We start from the raw sequence: 22,504 nt of genomic DNA, 5'->3' as shown, positions 1-22,504 counted from the left end.
AGGAGTCCAGAGGCCAGGGTTTGAGTCGTGCCTCTGTTGCATGCTTTCCGCCGTAACCATGCAAAGTTACTTTCCTTCTCTGGGCTTCAGTTGCTAAAGCTAGAAAATGGAGATAAGGCTTACCCCCCACATAGCTTCTTTGCAAAAAGCAGATGAAGAAAGGAATGGGGGCTGTAGGAGGAATGAACATTCCTTGAGCATTTACAGAGTCCTCAGTGCCAGGCAAGGCCTTGAGAGATGTGGAAATAAACATTCTGTAATCATTTTAATAACAATCATAGGAACTACCATTTATCAGAGGCTTGCTTTGTGGTAAGCACTGTGCTGGGCATGTTAGGTGTATTAGTTCATTTAATGAAATAGGTATAATTATTATCCTTCCCCCCCCACCCCATTTCACAGATAAGTGAAGCTGAGGTTCAGAAGGCTTACCTAAGTTGGGCCGAGGTTGTGCACGTGGGGCCTCATGGGTTTTGTAGCGCACGGCTCCTCGGCGTACCTCACTAGCTGTGGGGGTGCTGGGCCTCCTTGGCTTGGTGTAGTCACAGCCTGCAAAGCACGGGCCACTGTCACTGTAGAGCCTGGATTCAAATCGGAGCCAGTGAGTCACTCCAATGCCCAGGCTTTTAAGAGCTCTTCCTCTCAGCCTCTTGAATACCCCTGGCTGTCTGCCCTCAGCACCAGCATCCTGAAGCCTTCTGTTTGGTCTAACCCACTCTGCTCTTAACCGGGAAGGGAAGAGGAGGGAGCTGTTTGGCCAAGGAAGTGCAGGTGGGGGAGAGGCCCTCTGGTCTGGTGAGGGGCTGGGGTGTGTGCGGGGCAGATGGTCAGGCCACACAGCACGTGCCACCAGCCCAGCTGCGTACGGCCCTCCCGGCCGCCTCATGTGAAGGCCATGTGTGCACAGCTGGGCCTGGCCCATGTGCAGGGCTGCTCCAGGGCCAGGTGGGAGGGGGTCGAAAGGAAAGCCTGGCCTTGCTGGGGGTGGGTGGGGTGAGGGGACAGGCCAGTGTTCTGGCCTTGGCCTCCTGGCAGCACCCTGGGACATCTGGTGTGTGTGCAGATTTCCTTTCTCCCCTCAAAATTTGAAGACCCTCAGCCTTGACGGAGGAATGGCAGCCTTGCAGGGCAGAGGCCCGAGGTGGCAATGAGGAGCCCTCAGGGCCTGCTGAGGTGCCTCTGCAGGAAGTGGGTGCCAAGCAAATTGGGCCTGCGCCCCCTTCTCTGTTGCCTCTGGAGTCTCCCAGGGGATCCTCACCGAGGGAACTCACGATGGACGGTGGGCGGGCATAGAGATGATGCCCCCAACCCTACCCTTCCCTCAGTCACAGACCCCATAGCATGCCAGGGGGCCATGACTCCACAGCAGCCAGGGCACACCTCAGGGAATGGGGACAGGCCTGCTCTGGGGACTCCATCCACTCCTTACTGAGCCTCATTGCACTGGGGGAAGTGCCCTACCTGAGCCTGTTGTTGCGTGTCTCTGTGGTGACCTTCCCAGGCCTGTCTGGCCCTGGGGCCACCGCTCGTAACTACTAAGACCCCGGTTCTCAGGGTCCAGCCTCAGGTTCTCTGGGCCGGACTCCCAGAGAAGGGATTTTAGAGAACCTATTTCGGTAGAACTTGACAAGGACCTTGAACAGCTCCGCACCAAGTGGCTTTACCCCAGGAAGCCAGCCCTCACTGACATGAGAGATTAGAGAAGAATTTCCAGTAGAATCAGGCGCTCAGCTGTGGGCCGTGAACACAGTGCTGTGGGAGGTCTGTGGGTCCAGGATCCCGCGGGCTTCCAGGAGGGCAGCCTGGGCAGGATCTAAAGCGGGGGACAGCTTTGAGCACTTTCCTGCATGTGCTGGTAGCTTCTTGGCGTTGTTTCTCTGTAGCGGCTTCCTGTATTTGCCTCCCGCCATCCCCTTCTCAGGTAGTGGGGACTCTGGTGATCATTTTGTTAGTAAGGAAGCTGAGATCCTTTAAGGTCATGGGACTGTCTAAGGTCACAGTGGACGGCCAGGAGTGGAGCCAGGAGACAGTCTGGCTAGGGTGGGTGGGATGGAATGTTTGGGGGGCATATGGGATCTTGTCACAATCCCCAGACCTGGCCCTTGAAGCTTGAAAATCCTTATGGGGTGAGCACAAGGCAGGTCCTTTTACTTTCCTAGAAGTTGGGCAATCTGTTAGGAATCGAAGGCAAGGGACTGTCCTGTCTCCTTTGCCCTGTGTCCTCTGACTAGGAGAGCAGAGCGCTGCTGAGGGGGTCCTCTGCAGGTGGTGGGGTGGCTGGTCATGCACAAAGGCTAAAGTCCCATGGGATAATCAGTCCAGACCTCTCCATCCCCCGCTCAGAAGGGTGGGCTGCCTATCCCCCGACCTTCGGTTGTAAAGGCTTATCCAAATCCACAAGCAGTTGCTTCCAGCTAGTTGGAAAGAGCCCAGCTAAGGCATCCAATGCTTCTCTGTAGAGTGGAAGAGATCATTTCTACCTCACTGGGCTGTTTAAAGATAAATACAGGCATTGTGTTAAAAATACCCTTAGTAGATCCCAATAAACAGCTGGGGGTGGCCTGGTCCCAGCAATCACGTAGGGTACCCAGGTATTGTTGTTCTCACTCTCCAGATGAGGGAATCGAAGGCACCTCCCAAAGTCACTGGCAGGTGCCTGCAGTTCAGACCAGCTCTTTCCACCCTTCCTCCACCTCCCAGAACTAGGAGGAGCTGCCAGACTCTTACTTTGTGAGGGCTAGGCCAGAACTGGGCTTCTGGGACCACGGGGCTGCATCCTGGGGCATGGGCACCAGGAGGATCTGGAATTAACCAGGTGAGCCCAGGAGCACCTCCCACCCAGGGGAGGGGAAGGAGAAGGAGTGAGCCACCCAAAAGGCGCCCTTGGCGTCCTACATATGGCCACCTGTGCTGGGGGGAGCCTGGGGAGCTCAGTGGCCATGAACCTTCCTTGGGTACTCGACAGACAAGCTCCTGGCTTAGCTTCAAGTCTTAGCTGAGTGTCTACCTCTCTGTATCTTCATGTGCAGAATGGGATAAGAGTCTTTATTTTGGGGGAAGGTTTTAAATGGGACAGATTACCTGTGAATAGCTACCGTAATGTCAGATATACCACTCGGGCCCAATAGATGGTTTCCTTGTCAGATCTGGATTTGGATAGAAGCAATGGGACAGAGTGACAAAACTGGCCCGGAACCTGGACTGGAGCCCCTAGGTTGGCCTTGGCCTCATCTGTTATTCTGTAATCCTGCAATGACCCTGGATCCCCACACGCAGATCCTTCCCAAGATCCCTGGTCCCCACTGGCAGGAAAGCCCATCTGTTCAGGGGCCAAGGGCTCAATGAGCTGGGTGACTGCCCGCGTGGCCCCTGGGTGAACACACCAGTAGGGATGCGTATCACAGAGCTGCGCCCAGTGCCCTTCTCTCCTGGGAGCAGAGAAGGCAGAGGTGCTGGGCTGGCTCTCGAGACACCCCCCTCCCCTGTGCCAGGACTCCCGGGAACCTTTCTGTCCCACAGACCTTGTTTATTTGTTCAGGCTGATAAGCAGGATTCTCTGGACTCTGGTCGGGAACAGGCGAAGTGCATTGTTCTGCTGGCTTTTCTTGGATGGGTTTGGAGCCAGAGTGAGGACTGGGGGGTGGGAGTTGCGGGGGGCATGCACGGGAGTCTGCATTCTCTCTGTCACCAACCTGCCCCTCCTTTGGTTTCCTAGTCTGGTGAGGGTCAACTCCTTGGCTGCTGGAAGATTTTAAAAGGGGACAGCAAACCTTGCCTCTGGTGTGGGTGCCATTTCAGGACCCCCACTGGTGGGGGGGGCGTGATGAGCAGGCATCGTGTCCTGGCTCCAGGGCACGTGTCCTGCGTCTAACCTGCTCTGGAGCCCCTCTTTGGAGACATTCTGCAGCCCCAATCGTAAGGGCTCGCTGACTTATATCAGGCCTTACTGTATGCAGTGTGCCTATCGCTGTGGTGAGGGCAGTCGTGTTAGCATATGAAGAGGAAGCCAGCCCTTGGAAAGGTGAGGTCTGTCGCCCCCCCCACCCCCTACCCCCCCCACCCCCTACCCCCCCAACCCCCCCGGGGTCTGCTAGCCTGGGAGAGCTATAGAGCAGGAGGTGAGCCCAGATGGCCAAAAGGTATGTGTGCTTAAGCTCTACACCAAATAGCTAAATCTTCATCCTCCGAGAGAAGAAAGGGTTTTGAATACATTTCTAAACATTCTGGAGCCCCCTGATGAACATGGAGGTAGATCATTCATTTATTCATTCATTCTCTCATTGAACAAACCCTTTGGAGGGCCTATTAGGCGCAAGACCTGTGCTAGGCCCTGCAGATGTGAGCCTCCCCCCATCAGCTCACAGGGAGACTGGCCATTAAATGAGTCACAATAATCAGGAGTTAAGGACAGTTGGGGGGCTATTAGAGCACTGTTAAGGGCAGGTGTCCACTCCAGCACTCCTCCCCTTGTCCCCTGGTTTAGGGTTGGGAGGGGAGGGTCAGAGAGAGCTCCTAGACAAAGTGAGAACAAAGTGGATGATGCATTTAGGGCCCCATCTGAGGTGACTGTCTTATTCATGCTTTCTCAGTTTCTGCACCAGTGACAGGTCGGGCCGGGCAGTTCCATGCGGTGGGGGCCTTAGAGGACCCTGTGCATTGCAGGATGTTTAGCAGCATCCCTGGCCTCTATCCAGCAGGGGCCAGTACCATCCTCCCTCCCCTGCTCCCCAATACTGACAGTTAAGAATGTCTGCAGATATTGCCAACAGCCCCCCGAGGGACAGAATCATCTGCAGTTGAGAACCATTGGCCCAAAACAGGGCCTGGTATATGGGGGATACTCACCAAATACTTGTTGAGTGGACCTGCTGGGGCGACCCACTCTGCAGGATGGGGTTAATGGGTACCAGAGTCGGTGGTAGGGGTGGATGCTGGGTCTAGATCTGGAATGCCAGAGAGAGGAGAAGGAAACTGGAGCCCCGGGGGCTGGGTGAGCAGTACCTCAGTGGAGTGGTATGGGCTGTGTCAGTTTGCCCCCATCAGATGGACGTTGTGGGGTCATTTCCACATCTCAGCTCAGAGCTCAGCTGTCGTCTTCATTGTTTTTTGCTCACATGCACGGTACAAACATTGGCGGACAGTGTTCGAAAGTTGGACGCTCTGTCTCTTCACCCCGTACAAACCCCTGTGCAATTAGTGAGCGTCTGCTTGGCGATGAGTCACTGACAAGCATGTCAAGTCTGGTTGGGACTGTAAATATTTATGATGCACCTGTTGCATGCCCAGCAGCACTGCAGGTCCAGAGGGCATAAGGAAAAAGAGAAAAGAAAAAGAAAGCCCTCCCAGCTAAGCGCTGGCACGTTCCTTCTTGTATGTTCCCAGAGTCCTGGGTACCTAACTCTTTTATGACATCTCTCTTGAGTGTGAGTTCTCTGAAGTCAGGAATCAAGTTTTTATTTGTAGTTGGACCCCTGCGTGTCCAGCAAAACAAGAGTCGCTGAATGAGTGAGTGAATGGCGTATCAGAGCTGAAAAATCTGAGAGACTCCTTCTTAGGGAGGGTGGGGGACAGAGCTCTGTCATGGTGGGAACTCACATGCTTCATTCCTTTTGTCTTGTGGGCGTGAGCTGAGCCTCACTTTCTTCCCCTACACAGTGGGAACGTGGATGTCTCCCGGAGTTTGTGAGTGGACGAGTTGAGATGCGTGCGGGAAAACAGTGGGTGCTTAGAACAGAAAATAGAATACTGGTCAAGGGATTCGACAGGCCACCTCTGCTCCCCGGTGGTCCCCTCTCGGGCAGCGGGACATCATTGTGAGTGGCCCCGTTTGCCTGGCCAGGGTGCCCTGCTGGGCTGTGCTCAGTGCAGAGCCCCCGGCAGCCCCTCCTGATGCCTTCTCAACCCCCAGGTGCCGTGTTACTCCTACGGGCAGAAGCTGTCCAAACTGGCCATCCTGAGGATCGCCTGTAACTACATCCTGTCCCTGGCGCGGCTGGCTGACCTCGACTACAGTGCCGACCACAGCAACCTCAGCTTCTCCGAGTGCGTGCAGCGCTGTACCCGGACCCTGCAGGCTGAGGGACGCGCCAAGAAGCGCAAGGTACGTGCCAGCCACGCGGGCAGCAGCCTCCGGAGGGGGTCGGGAGAGGTGGGAACGGAAGTCGGGGCATCCCACTCTCCCCCAGGCTTCTGAAGGGGCCAGCAAGATCAGCCTCCTAGAGGTTTGCTGGGAGTCGCTCCCTGGGATTATGGGGGTGACCCTATTCCTGGTCCTGGGGCTGGCGGGTACCTCACACAGGCACCCTGGGCCTGGGTTTGCTCCCTTCACGTGGAAGATGGTGTGTCTGAAGCTCTTTCCGTTTTTTTGTGCTCTGGCACTGATGTGCCCAGGTGGCCCCTGATAGCTGTTGTATCAGAATGAGCCAGAACGAGATCCTCTGAGCAGGGTCTACAGACCAGGAGAGCCCCTCGGCATGTTTGGGAGTATGACTTGGCCTGTGCATTACCTGAGGCCGTGCATTAAGGCGAGTGATGTTCGTCATTCGTTCATTCATTCTGGAGAGATTTGTTGATTGCCAACCATGTACCATGCATATTGGGCAGGGATAAAGGTGACAAACGTGGTCCCAGTCCCCATGAAGCTCCCCGGCTGGCCAGAGTGGCCCTTCTGCCAGTGGATATGGGTGGTACAGTATGGCAAGGTGGCCTCGGAAGTCTGTGCTAAGGGCAGCAGAAGGGCCGGCACAGGAAGGACAGCTTACCTGTCCTGCCCAAGGGAGTTTGAGAGGGCATCTTGGTCTGGTCCCTCAATCTGGGACTGGAAGGACAGCCAGGAGGTCACCAGGAAGATGAAGCAGGGCACAGCATCCGAACCAGCCTGTAGCAAGCTTGATGGGTTTGGAGAAAGATGTGCAGGGGGAAGCGTGGTGAGCACAGCTATGGTCCCTGAATGGCCTGTGCCCCCAGCCTAACCACTTGGGGGTCAGTGCCAGGCAGTACTGAGCAAGCCTTATGGCAGCCCTCTGGATCTCTGTTCCTATGAGGGGAAGAGACATAGAAGGCAGGACCCAGCCTGTGTCCGTGAGGTGGGTGGAGGCTGGGAGAGACGCCTGGCCCCCTGGGCATCCAGGGATGGAGAGGGTCAGAGAGCCAGGTGACTGGCATCCTCCATTCTTCCTGGCCTGCCTCTCCCTCTCATCCCTGACGTTCCTCCCTCCGGCCCCCCTCCCCCTCCAGCAGGCTCCTCGCTGGGTCCTCCATGTTTCCCAGAGGCCTCTGGGCCCTGAGCCAGGGAGGCCCCCCATGGACTCTCCTGCCTCCGCCGGGGAAGGCCCCGCACGTCCTCCCCGCCAGCCAGCCACGGCCGCTGCCACGGTAATTGGACGTTGCATTCCTGGGAATGATTTAACGTGGACCAATTAGATGAAATCCTCATCAAGTGGGTGAGAGAGGAAGCGCCACTGGCTACTGGCAGGGCGGTTTTCCTCTGGAAAGTGACACGGGTAAATTAAGGGCCTGATTGATGGCTCCATGCAGGGCTCTGTGACAAAGGAGGTTTATAAACTCTGGGTGAACTTCCCGTGGCATTCGGGCGGCCCAGAGGTGTGGATGGGCAGGGTGGGCAGGCGCCGTTTGCTCCCAATCCACCCCTCAGCCCCTCACCTCCCCCCGCAGATCCCCCCTCATGCGCCGAGACAGGAGCGCTGACCCTTCCCTTCCCTGTTCCTTGATTGGAGCAGATAGAGTCCTGGGCTGGGGAGGACGGAAGGGGAGTGGGGTGAAGAAGATGCCCAGCAGAGATGAGCTTTTGGCTCCGCCTGAAATCCCTTCAGGTCTAAGACACCTTAGAGACCATCTGGTCCAACTCCGCATTGCCCTGATTGGGAGACTGAGGTGGCAGATTGTGGTTCGGGGCATCCAAGTCCCTCCTCATCACCTACCAGCTGTGTCGTCTTGGACCCATTTCTCCACCTCTTCGAGCCTCGGTTCTGTCGCTGATAAGTGGGCATGGTGGGAACGTCATGAGTGATTTCTCAGGCCCTTTCCAGCCTCCATGCCGAAGTGGCGGTCTTGCCTCTCCTCGGAAGAGCAGGGGGTATCCTGTGTCCCCTCCTGCGGTATCCTGTGTCCCCTCCTGCTGGGTGGCTGTCCCAGGGGCTGTGCCTGCAGTCAGCATTGCCAGGAGGATGTAGATGGACAGGGTCCTGGAGGTGCCGGGACATACGACGACTTGTCCAGTCCCAGTGTTCTGCCCTGGCAGGCTGGGGGTTCACGGGGCCACCCTGTTTCTGTGGCTTATGCTTTCCTGCATGTCTGTCACCGTGCAGGTTGGTGAGTCCTGAGATGTCCTCAGGGAGGGCCCAGTGACCTGCCCAGTGGCCCTGAGTGGCTGGGGCAGGCCAGCATTCTGTTAATCGGAACCAGGGGGGCTGGTGTCCCTGGAGATTCACTTGATGATTCATTCATTCAATGTTTATTGAGCATGTGCAGTGAGCTCTGCACTGGGGCTTGACCCTCCATAGTCCCTGTAGACAGAGTGGATGGATTGAGGGCTCAGATCGAGGCCCTGTCCCCCCTCCCCTGTGGCCACTGAGGGTTTGGGGATGGGAGTAAGCCAGGCTTACATCCTAAGGAGAGAGAGGGAAAGCAAAGAAGGGAAGAAACTAGAGAACGCGTGCCCATGTGAGTGGCTCAAAGGAAGTCCTCTGTAAATGGCAGCTGTGACGGGGGTGACCCTCACCAGTGTGACTGATAGCAATTTCAGCTTCCCCTCGAGTGAATGTGTCCCCAAGAGGCCGGGTGACCCTTTCTCAGGACACCTCTGTGAGAGATCGTGCGCAGCGTCTTCTGACATCCCTTGTAGTTCTAACGAGCTGCCTTGACGGCCCCCCCAGACCTGTGTTAAGAATGGGATTTAAAGTGAATTCAGCCCCCCATCTCCTGCCAGGCCTCAGGTGCCCCCTTTTGCCCATCTCAGCCCTTCCCTGCCAGGGCCAGAGACCTGCATCCCTTGACCCGTGGGTCCTCTGTCTCTGGGCCTCACAGGACACAACTTCGAGGGTTCAGAGCCTCGTTTGGAAGCCAGGGTCATGCAGAGAGGCCTGTATCGGAGGCCGGAGGCCGCCCTGCCCGGGGATGGGGGCGGGGGTGGGGTTGGGGGGGGTTGTCATGGGGGGAGGGGTGGATGGGCCCTAGAGAGCTCAGTTCTGACTCTGTCTGTAGTTGGAGATAGCGCACGCTAAGCACCTGGCTCTGGGCCATGTTTCTGCAGCTCCTGTTTTTAAAGCAGCAACTCCTGGGAGCTTCGGAGGAGGAGGAGAAAGAGGAAGAACAGCAGGACTGTTTCACACCTGGGCTGGGGTGGGGGGGAAGGGGCGCGGGGGGGGGGGGGGGGGGGCTAACCAGACCTGCAGAATAAGAAAGGACCGATTTCCCACAATCCAGGGTGCCCCTTTCCAGCGACTTTAACCTCTGGAGTAATAATCAGAGTAACAAACATTGACAGCGTAATTTCAACCCTGGTGCTAAATGGCCAGCAAGTCTGTTCCCTCGGGGTTGCTTGCAGGCCATTTGGGGATGGGGAGAGAAAAAATGTCATGATGCACTGAGTTCAGGGCTATTCCGGAAGCGTGGGCAGTGATTAGGGGATTAGGGCCCCCTGGGGCTGTGCCAGCTGGGGGGAGGCTGGGGGGAGGCTGGCTCTGCAAGGCTGGGAGGTTGCTCCTTACCCTGTGGGTGCTCTGTCCCGGAGGAAGCGCTGAGGCTGGTGTAGCTCCGTCAGACTTACGTCTTCCCTCTTTTCCTGCTGCTTTCTAGACAGGGGAGGCTTTTCTTGGTGATGGCAGGTCCCATCTCATGTGCAGACTTCCGTAGCTTTGGTGTTGGGGACAAGCTGAGGTGGTACATTGGTTGTGGGTTGGGGGTCGCTGGGAGCCAAGGATGTTTCGAGGGGCCCCTTACTGTCTGAGCGGCTGAGCCCAGGCCTTGGACAGGACCTGGTGGCTCCTGCTGTGTATGTGGACCGTGCCCAAGCCCCAGAGCTCGTGAGGCAGAGTCTCAAGAGCTCCTGCTCTGGCTGGATCCAGTCGCCTGTATGCAGGGCCTCCTGTGTCCCCAGAGTGTCCACCGAGGGGCACTGCCCTGGCTCTGTCCCTACCTGCATGTACATAGTCACCCCCACTGGGGCCTCCGGTCTACTTCTGTAAGGTAAGTTGTCACCAGAAGTGATTTCTAAGGCGTTTTGGGGCCGGGCTTTCTGAGTTGAGGTCCCTCAGCCCCTTTTTATGTCTGAATGACTAAACGCCTCACTCTTACTTTCCCTGTGCCCTGCGTGGGCATTTCACACAGATCTAAAAGTTGCTCCCAGAGACTGCTGGGACCCCCGTGCAGTGTGTCCCAAGAACACTGATAATACCTGAGGTTCTTAGAGCCTGGATTACATGCCGGGCGTAGTGCTTAGGGCTTGTGATGGATCGCCTCGTGACTCTTCCCGCCAACCCTGCGAGGTGGGTACCAGTGCTGTCCCATTGCCCAGATAACAAAGCTGAGGTTCAGAGGCCTGAGGAACTTGACCAGGCTCCCTTAGCCAGTAAGAGAGGTGTGCGGTGGCCCCTGCCCTTCCCTGTCCTGCCTCCCACATGGAAGTGGGTTTGCGAGAGGAGCTTCTTTTTCCATATCCTCCCGGCCAAGTTACTGAGTTAAATACCATTTGCCTTCAAAGCCCATAGAGTCCATCTATGCTGGGAAGAAAAGGGGGGGTGGATGGGAAACCACCATCAAATTCCCTTCTAGTCATAAAAATGGATGCAATGTATTTTTTCTGGCATTCCAATTACATAGACGTTTGTCGCCAACTGTTTGGTCTAACACAGAGTGTTCTCTCAGCTGCCGTTTCTCCTCTCACATTTGACATCATTAGTCCACAGGTCTGGCAGGCACTGGGCTGGAGGGATCACTGGCTGGGGAGCCTCACAGGTGAGCTGGGAGCCAGCTTCCCCCCGGAAGGCAGAGCTTGGCCCTCTGATGTTCCCCGGGTGGTCCTGGGGGGGGTGGGTAGAGGCGAGGTCCTGCTTTCCTCTCTCCTCACACACTCTCTCCACCCCCCTCCTGTGCCCTTCTCCAAATTGTGCCCCTCCTGACACGCACTCACAGACCCCTCCCTTCTCCCCAACATGGAGCTTTGGGCATAGCAAGAAAGAACCAACCACTCATGATCAGAGAGCCACAGAGACATGGGAAGAGCCCTCTGATGCTCTAACTGATCACCCTTGGGGATGCAGAGACCTTCAGAGAATGCTTCCCCCCCGGAGCCCCTCTTTGAGCCAGGGTGCTCCTCTGGAAATCCCTGCAGAGGCTCAGTGACCCTCGGCTCAGAATGCTGGAGAAAGGGTGTCTGTGTAGGTGAGAGTTAAGTTGAACCCTACCATTCTTTTCAGTTCTCTGTGGTGCTGGCATTTAACTTTAAGGCATATGAAAGCATAACAAGGAGACCCTCAGCAAGACTATGAAGTAGGAGAGCTTTGGGGCCGGAGACCTGGGTTTGAGTCCCGACACTGGCACTTTCTAGCTGTGTGACCTTGGGCATGTCACTTAACCTCTCTGATTCCCACCCCCCCATCCTCTCATCTGTAAAGTGAGAACCACATGCCTTCCTTGCCACCTTGCTGGAAGGATTAAACAGGGTCCCATTTGAGAAAAGGCCGGCACATTCTCAGTGAGTGCCAGAGAGGAAATGTCAGGAATTTACAGCAGTAAGATAACAACTTCCTGTGGAACCCCACGAAGTACTATCTCAGGAAGGGGCAGTGCCTGGGGTGGATGAATGACTGATCAACCAAAAGGCAGATAAGGATGAATAGCTCTGAATGGGGGACCCGTCCCTCACTAGCACCTCAACCAAAGCCCTTGGTCCTGTACCCATAAGGGGAGGTGAGCATGCAGCCAACCCAGAAATTCCCGGGCTTTTGAAGTTCATGGATTCATACCACAAAACATGCCTCATGTTCGGTTGTGTAGTCATAAGGCTAATAAACTGTCGCCAACAGCCTTGTGGACCATGTGCTAAGTGTCCATGGTCTCCCCGACACCTACATACATTATCTGTACCTCATATTACACTAACCCTGCAAGTGAGGACCACTTCCCCCATTGCACAGAGGGGAAACTGAGGCGGGGGGGTGGCACGTGCCCAGGGCCACGTGGCTAACAAGTGGTGGAGTCGGTTCGAGCCTGTGTCTCTTTGGTTCTAAACCCCATGCTCTTCAACTCTGGAGGCCTGCTGGGCCCTCAAGCTCGCCTGCTGCCCCACGGGGTGGCCCTCACCCGGAGGCCCCCCCCCCCCCGGCAAATAGGCAAATAGCTGGGTGCTGCGCCTCGCCCGGGTAAGCAGCCGGGCTGCAGCACGCGGAGACTCCATTCAGCTGCAGGGAGCCAATAGCCCGCCGGGGGCGGCCCTGGGGGTGGCGCTGGCTGGGGTGGGCCGGGGGTGTCATCAGCCCCCAGCACCTCCAGCGCTGCCCCGCCCGCCAGGCCTGACACCGGGTTACGTCGCCTGGCGGCCTCTGGCTGCAGCTGGGAGCACGCCTGGTTCCCATTCGGGCCGCTGTGGTTTTGATTAGCTGTTCTGCGGGGCGGGCCTGGTGGCGACTCCATGGGAGCTCCGCGGGAACAGAGGGCCCCCCGCCCGGCCGCCGCGGCCCCCCCTCCTGGCAGCCCCAGACTCCAGATGTTCTGAGCGCTCGCTGGGAAGGCCTGCTGGCGCCACGGAGGGCAGAGGGCAGGGAAAGCACGCGAGCTGGAAGCCCAAGCACTCAGTCACCGCAGGCCCTGGCAGCCCGCCCAGCCCGCTGCTGGCACATTCCCCAGCTCTCCCCTGGCCATCTGTTCCCAAAAAACCCTTTCAGAGCCTCATCATCACTCAGGATACAACAGCGTGAGCAGCTGGTTTGGAGGCAGAAGGGAAAACCGTGCAAAAGGTCCTTTGTGAGAGAGGAAACTCACTTATGAATAACAGGGCTGGACGCCGTAAAAGTTGGCGGCTGGGATCCTTGTTTCTCAGGCGCCGCTGTTTTCTCTGGACTTTTTATCTCCGGTTTTTATTTTGTTTCCCCTCGTTTTCTTTTTATGTTGCTTCTTCCCCCTCTTATACCACTTATGACTTTTCTTCCTCCTCTAAGGTGCCCGAAGACCACCTAATTAGTTCTCCTGGATGCTGCCAGACCCTCTTTCTTCTCGAAACTGTTGAAATTGGGGATCATTGGAAGGGACTGTTTTCATAAAACCTGGGCTGGAGGGGACAGACGGGAAGGAAGGGGCCTGGGAGGGACACTGTGGGCAGGGCCCAGCCGTCAGTGTTCGGGTCTCGGACAAGAGGCAGAGGGATGCCAGAGATAATGTGGAGCACTCCCCCCACCCCCAGTCGGCTCCTCAGAGCAACACAGAGGTGCTTGGGGAACACAGTGGCGTTAATAAACACCCTCGTGCTCGGGCCCCTCGGCTGATTGCACTATGACATGAAGCTTTTTTAAGAACTGGCTGTCTCTGCCAGGAGCTTCTGGGAGATGCCTGCCTGGAATCTGGGCACCTCCTGGGAGCAGTCACCGGGTGGCCTGTCGGGAGCCCACGGGGTGCTGGGGCAGGGCTGGCAGCTGGTACACCACATCGGGGAGGAAGGGAGATAGCAAGGCATGGCCCGCCTTCCTCATACCCCCTGGAGCCCGGATGTGGAGCTGAGAGTCAGGCAGGGGGCTGCCAGGTGGAGGTGGGGAAAGGGATGCCTCCCAAGTGTTAGAGGCTGGTGATTTCATGGAGGTGGGGCATGTCAAGGCCAGGGGACTGGGCGTCTCCACTTTCCTTTCTCAATTCCCCACACCCTTTTTCCACTGCCCCCCCCCCCCATCCCAACAGACCCAGAAGCTCTGGAGCCCCTCACCACAGCAGTGGGGAAAGCCTGACATCCCGCGTGGCGGGGGTGGGGGGGGGGGGCTGGCTTCTTCCAAGCCAAGGACTCTGGGCATTGGAGGGCGTCTGTGTGTCTCATCTGCCTTGTACCCAGGCCCCTGCATTTCATTCCTTTGCCCTCCTTTCCTCTCTCCTTCCCTCCCCATTTTAGTTGGAGAGAGGCAGCTCCGGAAAGGCCAAATATTTATGTTTGTTGCAATTTCAGGGCCATTAATCTCACCATCTGAAGGGCTCCGAGCGGGCTGAGATCTACCCTCCCTGCTTGGTCTCAGTGGGCAGGTGTCTGGGTCTGGACTCTGAAGCTCACCTCCGCTCTGCCCTGGGGCTGTGTGACTGGGTGGCCTTGCTCAAGTGTCCTATCTGGAAGATGCCCAGCCTGCCTCCCGGACCTGCTCAGGGATGGATGCACAAAGTATGTGAAATTGTCTTGTCAACTCTCTCCTCCCTCCCATGTCTTCTGCCTGAGAAATTGGTCTTCGTACAGCCAAAGGTGAGGAGAGCCTGGGCAAGGAGGAGGGACCACTGGCCTCAGGCCCCTGGTTGTAACGTGGAGCCAGCCCAGTGACCAGAAATTGCTTTCCAGCCCTGAGGCTTTCAGAGGACAAGGGAGGCAGAGGGAGGACAGGCCTGCCCACCGCCCAGCCCTGAGCCCCTGTACCCAGCACATCAGGAGGCCTGGATCAGTGCCAGCAGGCCTCGGTTCCTCGCCTGCCCTTGAGCCCGTTATCCCCTTTCCACCCGCCCTAGCAGACCAGAAAGCTGGTTCTAGGGGAAAATATCAATCCCTGCCTTCCTTGAGCTCCTAGTAAAAATATTTCTGGAGGGAGAAGTAGGGAGCCATTCCTTCCTTCAAGACCCTCCTGCTCTCCACCCAGAATTCACAGCCCACTGGGACCTGGCCCAGCTGCCCAGCCGCTCTAACTCAGTCGGTCCCCACCTGAGCTCCTCCTAGCAGCTCTGCCACAAGCCGGGTCTGACTGCCTCGATCCCTGCTCAGGACCCTCAGGGGCTCCCCCCAGGCCAAGAGTAGAGGCCACACCCCTCCCCCAAGTGACCTGGCTCTAGCTGGTCACTCCCCGTGTCCCAATTTACACTCTAGCAACAAGGAACTCCTCGCCCAAAGGGGCTATTTTTGGTCTCTGTGCTCATGTTGTCCCTTCTGCCTGGAATGCCCTTCTCCCCTGTCTGTCTGGCTAACTCCTGCTCATTCTAGAAGGCTCAGTTCCTGCTGGAAGCCCTCCCTGACCCCTACCCAGCCTCCTCTTCAGGGCCTCACAGCGTGGCCACTCTGCAGCCTTTACCACAGGGGTGTGTATAGTCTACTTCAGGAACGTGTCCTGTGATACACTGTGAAGTAGTGATATAAGATGGTCTATTGTGTGATCTACTGGAGCTCGTGTTATGTCATTACATTATATTTTTAGCTGGTACATTACATGACATATTACGTAATATTGTACCCCTGCGCTACATTACGTCATACAGTGTTTGTGTAGTGCGCTTCTTTAGCCAGACTGGGTGGCCTTTCACTTTTGTGTCCCAGCTTCTGGCGCATAGTAGGCCCCCAAATAATGATGCAGCGTTCCTTCAAGTAAAATCCACATAGCGGGTGGGGGCTGAATCTTCCTATGCTGAAGGCAGAGACTTGAGGGAAGGATAAACTAGGGGCTTCAGGACACAACCAGAGAAATGCCCCTGTGTTCCCTCAGGCCCCTGTTTGGGGATCTTGTGTCCTTATTCCCTTGAGTCAGTGAGGAAATCTTTGCAATGCAGATCACAGAACCCCCTCAAGCTGCAACTTAAACTAAATAGGGGCTCCCGTTTCTCAGGAAAGCTGAAGGGAGGCGGCTGCTTCCTGGGCTCCAAGGCTTCTTTTGGTCTTTGCCTCATGGCTGCATAGTGGCTGCCACAGCACCGAGCACTTCATCCTCATGCTTCATCCAAAGGCAGGACAGGAACTTTGCTGGAAAGAGCATTTCCCCTCATCAGTTCAGTCGCCCTGCCCAGACATCCCCTACCTGCCCTGGAAGAAGGGGTGCCCCCCGCAACCGTAACTGAGAAAGGCACCAGGATCTCTCAGCTGGGAGTGCAGCAGGCTTAAATAGCCACGTGGCTCCTCCCTGGAGGATTGACCCTATTTTGTGACAGGGTGGTTTTCTTCTCAGTGGACCTAACCAGGGTCACCACTTTAACCACACACATTTCACCATGGCTCCACAAAGTCAGAGCCAGTAGCTCCATTTTCAGCTGCCAGCACTGAGGTTAAAAGAACCTGGGGAGGGGGGCACCTGGGTGGCTCAGTCGTTAAGCGTCTGCCTTCGGCTCGGGTCATGATCCCAGGGTCCTGGGATCGAGCCCCACATCAGGCTCCCCAGTCCGTGGGAAGCCTGCTTCTCCCTCTCCCACTCTCCCTGCTTGTGTTCTCTCTCTCGCTGTGTCTCTCTCTGTCAAATAAACAAAATCCTTAAAAAAATAAAAAATAAAAAAAAATAAAAGAACCTGGGGGGCCAGGCCAGGCCACTAGTGTGACCTTGTACCTTTCTGCACTATGTCTTAGAGTTTGCAGAGCCCTCTCGTGCCCCTTATTCGCTTGCCTCCTACAGCAGCCACCCAGGATGCACATTTCTAACCATGGCAACTAGATGGGGAGGCTGGGACCCAGAGGTGAAGTCACTCAGCTCAGACAGCTGGGCAGGCCGGGCGGGGTGAGGCAAGCTCCTCAGCCCCAGACACAGTGCTTCTGAATCTAGACCATCTCTGCCCTCTGCTGCCCCCAGGGTGGGAATGTGAACTGCAGAAGGTGTCTGGCAGTGCAAGACCCCAGGGGCTGGGACAAGTGGGTCTGAGTGTCAGCCCAGCCACCCCTCTGCCCCCAGTGACTTAGAGAAGGGATACCAGACTGGGCTGCCCACCTAGGACTTGATTCCATTGCCAGGCAGAGGACACCCTGTCTGTCCCTCTGCTGTCGTGTGTGTGTGTGTGTGTGTGTGCACGCACAGGTGTCCTGGTGAGTCTGTAGGCACCATCTGTCAGGGTCGTGTGGGTTGAGTTCCTGTCCAGGGGGGTAGAAGGTGTGGCTGAGAACCACCCGCCCACTGCACGACCCTGCCGCTCTCCTGCCCCCGCATCCCCACCACCACACACACAGCACGTGCCTGGGCAGCCAGTGTGGGTTTTTGCGAAAGGTTGACCTGCTTCGGCCCACCCACCCCCTCGGCATAGACACACGGCGATTCTTACTTGTTCGGTCTCTTTAGTTACATGAGCAGAAAAAGATGAAGAAAGCATGAGGGCCCTGCACATTGATTTAAGAATAAATACTTTAGAGTGTTTACTATGTACCAGGCATTGTTCTGGGTGTCACTTCAGAGAACAAAACAAACAAAGGCCCCACTCCTTGGAGTGCAGAGCTCGGGAACACAAAGGCCATGCATAAAAGCTCATGCAAGAGCCCCAGGGGGGCCTTCTCCAGAGCCCCCTACCCTTAATCTCTGCCCAATTCTTACAAGCTTCACTCCCTGGTGTCTCCAACCAGAGCAGCTGAACAGAAATAACTCACTGAAGTGGGAGGTCAGCTCCTGGAGCAGGTGCAGGGACAGCACCCGGAGTCACAGCCGGTGCCCTGATGGAGTGGGAAGAAACAGAAAAGCAAAAAGAGCAATGCCAGACACTCCGGAGGGCCAAGAGGCTCGTGCCATGTAGTGTCGTGGGGGAGGGGGCCCCAGAAGCCTCAAGGACCTATGGAGTCTCCTGTGGCCTGATGTTTCTGGGCTTGACCTTGGGTTGTCAAGAGGAAGCTAAAGTACATCCAGTAACGTCTGACTGAGAATGCAGGGAAGTGCATCAGTTATCGGGAAGGGACCTGTCCAAGCTGTTTGGCACAGAAAACACGAGGCTTCCTTTCCCTGGGGAAATCTGCTCCCGGGGAAGGGCTGGTTCTAGGATGTCAGCGCGGGGAGGGCAGGGCTCCTTGTCTCTGGCTCATTGCAGGATCCCCAGTGCTTCAAAGGCAGCGGGCATGGTGTAAACACGCAGTAGATAGTTGCTGAATGAACAGAGGGGCGGAGGGCTTTCCAGTTGCGGTCCACAGCGTCTAACAGGCAACTCCTCTGTGCCCAGTACAGACCGGGACCCTGGCAGGCTGAGGTGCAGACGCAGTCCTGCCTCGGGGAGCTAATGGGGCAAATGGCAGGGAGCCCCCCCCCACACATACACGTGCTCTCTGACACGGGGCTGCCCAATGCCCAGTGCTTTGCATTGCCACCGTTGTGCTCCTGAATCCTCCCTACAACATTGTGCAGTAGATCACGGTTATTACCATTTTATAGGTGAAGAAACGGAGGCACAGAGAGGTGAAGTAACTTGCTCAAAGTCACACAGCTGGTAGAATGGGGAAGTCAGGATTCAAACAGAGGCCGTGTGATGTGCTCCTACGGCAGGGCTTATTGCCTGTGAGTAGGTGTGTGTGTGCACGTGCATGTGGGTAAACTACTCGGTTCTCTTCCAGTCTTGGCCTTTCCGTGGTGCAGCTGGAAGCTACTTTTGGGTCGTCGCTGATGGACAGGCAGGGTGGCAGTGGGTAAGGAGCCCTGATCAGAGATATCCCACCCTGGCCTGGATCCCACGGTGCCTCCAGAATCTAGCTGTGAGGGGCCTAGGGAAGTTGAGAAGAAGCAGGGGAGGTGTTTTTCTCACCTTAAAACTGCATTTGCACAGTTTTTATGGAAGTCACTTGATTTGGGGGGGCTGTCCGGGGACCTCATGACCACCTATTATTTCCCCCACTGGTCCTGAAATAGCCACAGCTAGGCTCCTTCCTGGGGGTCTCCTGGAGACACCCTGCGGTCTTTGCAAAGGCTCGCTGGCCAGCACCGGGCAAGAATTGGCTTCTCTGCTTGGTGTGCCATCACCCCAGCTGTCAGTTGCCGTGAGGACTGGGGAGGGAGGCACCGAAGATGCAGAGGAGTGGTGAGGAGCGATCCCCAGGTGGGGAAGAAGCAGGCCTGACAGGGATCTGTCGACACGATGGTTAGGTGTGAGTGTATGTGTGTAGTGTGTGTGGGAGTGAGGGGTGAGAGTCATGGGTGAGGGCCGACCGGGGAGCTGCCAGGGAGCAGGGCCGTCCTCATCTGGCTGGGCCACCTGTCTGCCCAGCTGTCCGCTCCCCTCCTGTCTGAGTGCCTCTTCTGGTTGTGGGGGCAAGGTCATGGGCTCCTTGGGCTCCTGGGGTCTGGAAGAGCAGTGGGTAGCCAAGTGGAATTGGCTGGACAACATCGCAGAATGGGAAGCAGATGGGAAGCTGCAGCAGCTGGGCCTCAGACCCTCTCTCGGGCCAGCTCGACCCTCACAGTGCCCTGTGCTCTGGGTGGGGTGGGGGCCAAGAAAGACAGGCTGACGGACGGGAGAGATAAACAAAGGAGAGGCCAAGAGAGAGTTGGCACAGAGACACACAGGCGAAGCATGGAGAGAGAAACCGAGAGACTGGCAGCCAGAGAGAGTGGCCTGTAGCCCAAGAAGGCGTCAGCATGGTGGGGGCTGTGGGTCTCCCTGGCCGTCCCTTGCAGGCTCAGTGAGCTCCTTATGGGCTCTGGCCCTGGCTCTGGGAGTGCCAGGGCTCCCAGTGCCAGCCACCTTTCCCTTAGGCTCAAAGGACAAAGACTGAGATTTTCTTAGAACCCAGGAAGGTGGCGGCTGGGTGGATGGCTTGGGGACTTGCCCGACCCGCTTGCCAGTGAAGAAGCTGCTCTCCAGAGGTCAAGGGGTCTGCCTTGCTGTCCTGCATCCTGGCAGGGTGACCTAGGGAAGCCAGGAAACTGTGCCAGCCTCCATTTCCTCATCTGTAAAATGGGAGCAGCGATGGCCACTTCCCCAGGAGTGTGTGAGACGGCACACGCAAAGGAGTAGAGCGTGGCGCCCGGCACGAGGCCACCCTCAGTAAATAAATAGTAGCCCTAAGCACTGATTCACTCACTTCTGTCCTTAGGCCTAGGAGGATATGGGTGCCGAGGATGACAATGCCTCTTCCTTCCTTCAGGAGTTCACGGTGGAGGTGCTTGGGGTGAGCGAGGGGATGGTGGCCATCATACCACCAGCAATTCGTGGCACGGAGGGATGTAGGCGTCCATATATGGTGCCTCGGGAGCACAGAGGAGAAGCACATTTTTCCCAGCCTGCAGTGGAGGTGGGGGCAGGTGGGCTAAGAGACTGGACTCCAGTTAGCTCTGATTTTCCCGGACTGGGGAGACAGCAGGGACCCGGCCACAAAACCCCGCCCTCTTGGAGGTTACGGTCCAGCCGGTAAAGCTTTAGGACAGTGTGGGGTATGTGGACAGCGCCCTCTCAGTGCTCGCCCGGCCCACCGGGGACCCGGCTCCACCTCTAGCAGCTTAGCACAGGAGGGAACCCCAGGGCTACCTGCTCCCAGCCTCAACACTGTCTGATGCGGTGGATCTTTCTTATGTCATGGACTGACTCAGGTTGGAACGGATCCACTGGGCTCGGGAAACAAGGGGCTTAGACTGCCGGACCCACTCATGCTCCCGGCCTAGGGGGCTGGGGCCCGCTGGGTAGGGGAGCCTCTTAGCAGCGTGGACAGCTGTCTGCACACTGTAACCTGGAGCCCCTGGCAAGCTCGGCCGCTCCTTGAGGAGCCAACACAACAGCGACCGGGCAGGTCGACGGTGCGGACCAGCCGCAGTGGTTTGCGGCCTCACCCCGGAGTCACGGTGTCGGCTGCCCCAGGCCGGGACTCTGACCCCGTGCCTGTCACAGGGCTGGCACCCAGTAGGGACTCAGTACGTCTTTGTTAAGTAGATGAATTCTCCCAATTCATGGTCCCCAGGAGGATTCTCCCGGCTCACCAGGGGCTCTGGCCCCAACTCTGCAACTCTTAGATGGCTGGGACCTCAGAGGGCCCTCCCAGCCCGGACACAGTGGGATCCTTGATTCACACCATGTTCCCGCCCTCGGAACATAGCAGCCAACTCCAACTGCTCATAAATTTCCTGCCTGTCACCCCTGGCGCCCAGGCCAGGCGAGGTGGGAGGCGCTGGGGGTGGGCTGGTCCATACCTGCTTCCAGTTCCCTGGGAAGTTGGGAGGCCAGAAGCCCAGGCCTGTGCTTATGCCCAGAATAATCTCAGCAGCGCCTGGCCCACGGAGAAGATGGGCAAACGCATGCGCCAAAGGCAAAGGCGTCCGGGGCGTGGGGGCGTTTAGGGCTCAAGCAGCAGCTTACGGTGCAGTCGGCACGACCCAGTTCCACCTTCTTAAAATTCTATGTCCGTGTCAAGGATATGTAAATAATAAACATTTTCTTTTTTTAAATTTTTTTTTTAAGATTTTATTTATTTATTTATTGGAGAGCGAGCGAGAGAGAAACAGCATGAGAGAGGAGAGGGTCAGAGGGAGAAGCAGGCTCCCCGCCGAGCAGGGAGCCCGATGCGGGACTCGATCCCGGGACTCCAGAATCATGACCTGAGCCGAAGGCAGTCGCTTAACCAACTGAGCCACCCAGGCGCCCAATGATAAACATTTTCTAAAAATAAGTAAATAAATAAATAACCCAAACAAACCAACAAAATATACCCTATAGGTGTATCTAAGCCTGAGAAAAGTAAAGGAACGGTAGTCACCCCACGTTCCCAGGGGGGAGATTGAAGTGACTGAAATTTTTCCCTTCTGTCCACTCTTCTGTACTTCCTACACTTTCTGTAATTAGCATGTACTACCTACATAATTTTTTTAAAACTTAACTGCTTGACTGAGATGACGTTAGTTCACCCACTGGAAGTGTACCGCTGAGTGGTTTCTCGTATTTTCGCAGCTATGTGCAACCATCACCGCAGTGCATTTTAGAACTTTCTTCTCAGGCGAGAAAGACACCCCGTATGCTTTAGTTCTCCCTTCCTACCCCAAAGTCCTCCCTGCCCCCTGCCCCCAGGGAGCCGCTAGTCTGTGGGTTTCCCCCCTCTGGACACTTCATGTGAATGGAATCCTAGAACAGGTGGCCTTTTGTGACTGGCTTCTTTCACTTAGCACACTGCTTTTGGGGTCCATCGTGTTCTAGCATGTTTTAGTACCTCCGTCCTTGTTCTGGCCGAATAATATTCCATTATATGGATACACCATACTTTGGTTATCCAGTCATGAGGTGATGGACATGCCTTATGTCATTTTAGAAATTGTGTCTATTTTTTTTAAAATCCATCAAAACCAAATTGGTCAATATGACAGTTGGTTCAATGTGACTACTTCTGATTACTTGAGACTTTTCAGACTATGATGCCATTTTTATATTTTCGGACACCCGTTCGTCAAAGGGAGGACCCAGCTTTTTGCAGGGACGTGAGCCAGCACCTTCCCGTGCCTGCACGGTGTGCCAGGCCCTGCCAGGGCCATGGCTCCTTTGTCTCAATGACTCTTGGCAACTGGCCTGGAAGGCAGGTACTATTACTGTGTCCTCTTTAAAGATGGAGAAATTGAGGCATGGAGAGATGAGCCCGCCTGTCCAGGGCCCTGTGGCCTGCTGACTTTGGGGCTACAGT

At 56.3% G+C, this 22,504-nt stretch overlaps 1 protein-coding gene across 9 annotated transcripts in view; it reads left to right on the top strand.

The window, feature by feature from the left end:
- ATOH8 (atonal bHLH transcription factor 8) overlaps nucleotides 1–22,504 on the top strand; it is a 31,523-nt gene that overhangs the window by 3,861 nt on the left and 5,158 nt on the right. Inside the window, exons 2-5 of one of the 9 annotated variants that reach the window (XM_035001146.1) lie at nucleotides 5,909–6,100; nucleotides 7,237–7,374; nucleotides 10,919–10,974; nucleotides 14,165–16,291. In XM_035001146.1, coding sequence (XP_034857037.1) covers nucleotides 5,909–6,100; nucleotides 7,237–7,374; nucleotides 10,919–10,974; nucleotides 14,165–14,186 — 408 coding nt within the window. In that variant the 3' untranslated portion in view covers nucleotides 14,187–16,291. Of the gene's footprint in view, nucleotides 1–5,908; nucleotides 6,101–7,236; nucleotides 7,375–9,271; nucleotides 10,975–13,175; nucleotides 16,292–22,504 lie in introns of those variants that run through there. The other 8 variants (XM_035001147.1, XM_035001143.1, XM_035001151.1 and 5 more) reach the window with 8 other exon arrangements.

Source organism: Mirounga leonina, unplaced genomic scaffold (assembly GCF_011800145.1).
Source record: "Mirounga leonina isolate KUSES-001 unplaced genomic scaffold, KU_Mleo_1.0 Mir_125, whole genome shotgun sequence".
Lineage (NCBI taxonomy): Eukaryota > Metazoa > Chordata > Mammalia > Carnivora > Phocidae > Mirounga > Mirounga leonina.
The sequence above is the reverse complement of the archived record's forward strand: the minus strand, read 5'-3'. Positions and strand labels throughout refer to the sequence as shown.